Source organism: Melospiza georgiana, chromosome 15, assembly GCF_028018845.1.
Source record: "Melospiza georgiana isolate bMelGeo1 chromosome 15, bMelGeo1.pri, whole genome shotgun sequence".
NCBI classification, from domain to species: domain Eukaryota; kingdom Metazoa; phylum Chordata; class Aves; order Passeriformes; family Passerellidae; genus Melospiza; species Melospiza georgiana.
The window spans coordinates 6,631,164-6,635,462 of NC_080444.1; the positions used below are offsets into that span (position 1 = coordinate 6,631,164).

The 4,299-nt window shown below is 59.4% G+C and overlaps 1 protein-coding gene across 1 annotated transcript; it reads left to right on the forward strand.

Annotated features, from left to right (window-relative positions):
• The first annotated feature begins 610 nt into the window (after nucleotides 1–610).
• On the forward strand, nucleotides 611–3,618 carry ARSI (arylsulfatase family member I). The gene is made up of 2 exons (XM_058034929.1): nucleotides 611–930; nucleotides 1,978–3,618. The coding sequence occupies exons 1-2, from the start codon at nucleotides 611–613 to the stop codon at nucleotides 3,383–3,385; spliced, it is 1,728 nt and encodes a 575-aa protein (XP_057890912.1). The 3' UTR covers nucleotides 3,386–3,618.
• Nucleotides 3,619–4,299: the final 681 nt, after the last annotated feature.

Below are 4,299 nucleotides of genomic sequence, written 5' to 3' on the forward strand. Positions count from 1 at the left end.
GAGCCGCTGAGCTGGGAGGGGCCGAGCCGGCGGCTCCCCATAAACCTGGCGGCTCAGACAGCTCCTGACAGATGTTGGGACCGTGCCTCGGAGCGGAGGCTGGGAAAGGAGAGGGCGGCTCCTGCCCGAGAGCTCGGAGGAGAGCTCGGCACCCCTGGCTTGAACTTTAGCACCCTCTTCCGCAGGAGTTTAACGAGGAGCCGGCTGGAGACCGGGCAGGCGCAGGGCTGGAGCGGGCGAGGAGCCGCAGAAACTTTGTCTGAGGAGGATTCTGTGGAGCTCTCCATAAAGGCAGAAAGCCCCAGGAAGGCAGGAAGTGTTTGCGGCGCTCGGGACGCTGGTGAGCGGCCCCGGCCCGTGCTGCCGTGCAGATGTGCGCGATTGGAGCAGCGCTGGGCTCGTTTTCCTTTCACTGAAGGCGACCCAGCCCGGCGGATTAAGCTCTTTGTGTGCACGCCAGTGTGCCTGGATGGAGGCTGCTCCCGCAAAACCGGCTGTGAGGGGTGCGGGGAGCATCCTCTAGGGCAGGGAGGGGGAGCCCTCCTGTTTTCGTGGCTCTGGGGCGATGCTGGGACAGTAACACCCTCGACAGGCAGCACAGCGCTTCGGGATGGCCGTCTATGCCCTCACGGGCTTCTCGCTCGTCAGCCTGCTCAGCTTTGGCTATTTGTCCTGGGACTGGATGAAGCCCAGTTTGGTGGCTGATGTGGCCACAGACCCCATGGAGAAATCACCGCCTCCCACCTTCACCAGGCCACCCCACATCATCTTCATTCTGACCGACGACCAGGGCTACCACGATATCGGCTATCACGGCTCAGATATCCAGACACCGACGCTGGACAGGCTGGCAGCAGAGGGTGTGAAGCTGGAGAACTACTACATCCAGCCCATCTGCACCCCGTCCCGGAGCCAGCTGATAACTGGCAGGTAAGCCAGGGCCTGCTCACAGCTTGCTCATGTCCCCCTTTGGTCCCTTCTCTGAGGGGCTTAACCCCAGCTTGCTGCCAGAGTGATGCCCTGGTGTGTTGGCAGAGGATGGAGATCCTCCAGCACATCTGGATTTCTCTAGAAACCTTCCTGGGTGAATAGTTGATTTCCACACAGGATAAAGAGTGGCACATGGCAAGAGCAAAACTGTGGATGCTGCTGGGTGATGGATGACACTTTGGGAGAGGGTGGTCTCTGGTCAGGAGGTGTTTGGTGCTGGGCAAGCAACTGTGTCCCCATGACACACTGGCCCTTGGAGATTTGCTGTGAGGCCCTTGGTCTGTGATTTTCCTGTATGTGTGTTCAGTGCTGCACTGGCCAGCACAGGCTGGATGTTGCTCCATTGCCCTCTCCCATGGCACCACAGTCAGATGTCCCCTTATCCTGGGCCATTCTGCCTTCTGGGATAGGTGGGGCTTTCTCTGGAGAAGTGCTGTGTGGTCAGCACTCCCTGTAGGAGGCAGATCCCACCAGACCACCTCCTGCTGAGGAGTGGGCCCAGGGAGGTGCCTGTGGATGAGGTCACCAACTGCCTGGGGTGATAGAGCCCACCACAGTCCAAGAAAAGGCGTCCCTTTTCTCCTGATGGTTCTTAAGGGGTCCCAGACATCTTTGTGGTGTGCAAAGCAGGGGAGGACAGATGGTGGAGACATTCACGTGGGGCATTATGAACCCTCTTGCTTGTGGTGCCCAGCCCTGACACAGCCCAGCCACCTCCCCAGGCTGGCAGCAGGGGGGACAAACGCTTGTGGCATTTTTGTGAGATGTCTGCTGAGCCTCTCTCTGTGTTCTTTGCATCTACTTTTGGTACTTATGGACGGATGAGGAGCTCCCTGTCCCTGGCTGGAGCTTGCTTCATTGGGTTGGGTTGGGTGACATGGAAATCTGCATTTGTTTTTGGGTTTCCAACACATAAAGTGCCATCACATCCTCACCCAGTGCTGTTCCTCATCACCATTGCTTTCCTCTGGCTCTTCCTCCTGGCAGGTACCAGATCCACACAGGATTGCAGCACTCCATCATCCGCCCTCGGCAGCCCAACTGCCTGCCCCTGGACCAGGTCACCCTGCCGCAGAAGCTGCAGGAAGCCGGCTACTCCACGCACATGGTGGGCAAGTGGCACCTGGGCTTCTACAAGAAGGAGTGCCTGCCCACTCGCCGGGGCTTCGACACCTTCCTGGGCTCCCTGACAGGCAACGTGGATTACTACACCTACGACAACTGCGACGGGCCTGACGTCTGCGGCTACGACCTGCACGAGGGGGAGGACGTGGCGTGGGACCAGAGCGGGAAATATTCCACCTTCCTCTACGCCCAGCGGGTCAGCAAGATCCTGGCATCCCACAGCCCCAAGGAGCCCATCTTCATCTACGTGGCCTTCCAAGCGGTGCACACGCCCCTGCAGTCCCCCAAGGAGTACATCTACCGCTACCGCTCCATGGGCAATGTCGCCCGCCGCAAGTACGCGGCCATGGTCACCTGCATGGACGAGGCGGTCAAGAACATCACCTGGGCCCTCAAGAAGTATGGGTACTATGACAACAGTGTGATCGTGTTCTCCACGGATAACGGTGGGCAGACCTTCTCCGGGGGAAGCAACTGGCCGCTGCGGGGTCGCAAAGGGACGTACTGGGAAGGGGGAGTGCGGGGCATTGGTTTTGTGCACAGTCCCCTGATCAAGCGCAAGCGTCGGACAAGCTGGGCGCTGGTTCACATTACAGACTGGTACCCTACTCTGGTCAGCCTGGCCAGGGGCAACCTGAGCAATGTCCAAGGCTTGGATGGCTACGATGTCTGGCCTGCTATCAGTGAGGGCAAGGAGTCGCCACGCACTGAAATCCTGCACAACATTGACCCCTTGTACAACCATGCCAAGTACGGCTCCTTGGAGGACGGCTTCGGCATCTGGAACACGGCTGTGCAAGCTTCCATCAGGGTTGGGGAGTGGAAGCTCCTCACTGGCGACCCAGGGTACAGCGACTGGATACCCCCACAGACCCTGACCAACTTCCCAGGGAGCTGGTGGAACCTGGAGCGTCTCACCGATGGCCCGAGGAAGTCCGTGTGGCTCTTCAACATCACCGCCGACCCCTACGAGCGCTACGACCTCTCAGAGCAGCGGCCAGACGTGGTCAGGAGCCTCCTGCTGAGGCTGGTGCACTACAACCGCACGGCCATCCCGGTGCGCTACCCTGCCGAGAACCCCCGCGCTCACCCCGACTTCAACGGCGGTGCCTGGGGCCCGTGGGCCACTGAGGATGAGGAGGAGGAGTGGGAAGGAGGCCGGGAGTCCCTGAAAGGCAGGAACAAGAAGAAGAAGAAGAAGTGCAAGATCTGCAAGCTGCGCTCCTTCTTCCGCAAGCTGAACACCAGGCTCATGTCCAACCGCATCTGACAGGACACTCCCCCAGCATCCACCCGTCCTGGCCAGGGTGGAGCTCTGGACTGCAGTGCCATGGGATGGGAGTGAGGGAGAAGGACAGGCAGGGAGGTGGCCAGTGCTCTCTTGCTCTCCCTTGTTCCAGGGTTCACTCCGAAACACTTCTCCTCCCTGGCTGGAGTGGTGGCCACAGGGAGCTGCTCCCAGTGGGTGAGGAAGGGTGATGTGGTCTCTGCTGCGGTGCTTGGTGGTGGTGAATGATTGTGCTGAGCTGGGCTGGCCCTGCACAGTGGCTTCCAAAGAGAGAGACCCTTTCCTCAAGGATTCTGCAGCCAGTCATAAGCTTTAAGTGTTGTCCATTGCAAGGGCAGGAGGAGGCATGGGGGGCTCTGCCTTCACGTGAACCCTCGCCATTCCCCTCTATTTGCTCCTGGTTTGTAGCCTGCTCCCAAGCAGCTGCAACATTTACTCTTGCTCTGGGAACTCGAGGGCCTTCCCCAAACACAAGACCACATTGCTTCTTTGTGGAGGGATGGATTCCGGACCATGGATGTCAGACCTGAGATCAACGTGGCTGGACTAAGTCATGCTGCTACAGTGACCTCATGTGGGGCTATGGCTTCTCCTCTCCACTGACTTGGGGGGCCAGGAGCAGCCCTGATGAGGAGCTGTGGCCCATGGAGGCATGGTTGGATGCTCCCAGAGGACAGGTGGTTCTCTTTGGCCCCACATTTGGGAGGAAGGTTTGCCCCAGGCTCTGGTGGCGGACTCTACATAGGTAGAGCAAAGCCTTTCACCCAAAATTTCCCTGGACACCCCTTCACGTGCAAGCCTCTAGGCACCCCTGCTCCTCCCTATGAATCCTACACATCCAACCAGCCAACCACCCAGTGCTGGAGCTGTCCCTGTCCCCACATCCCATTGCTGAA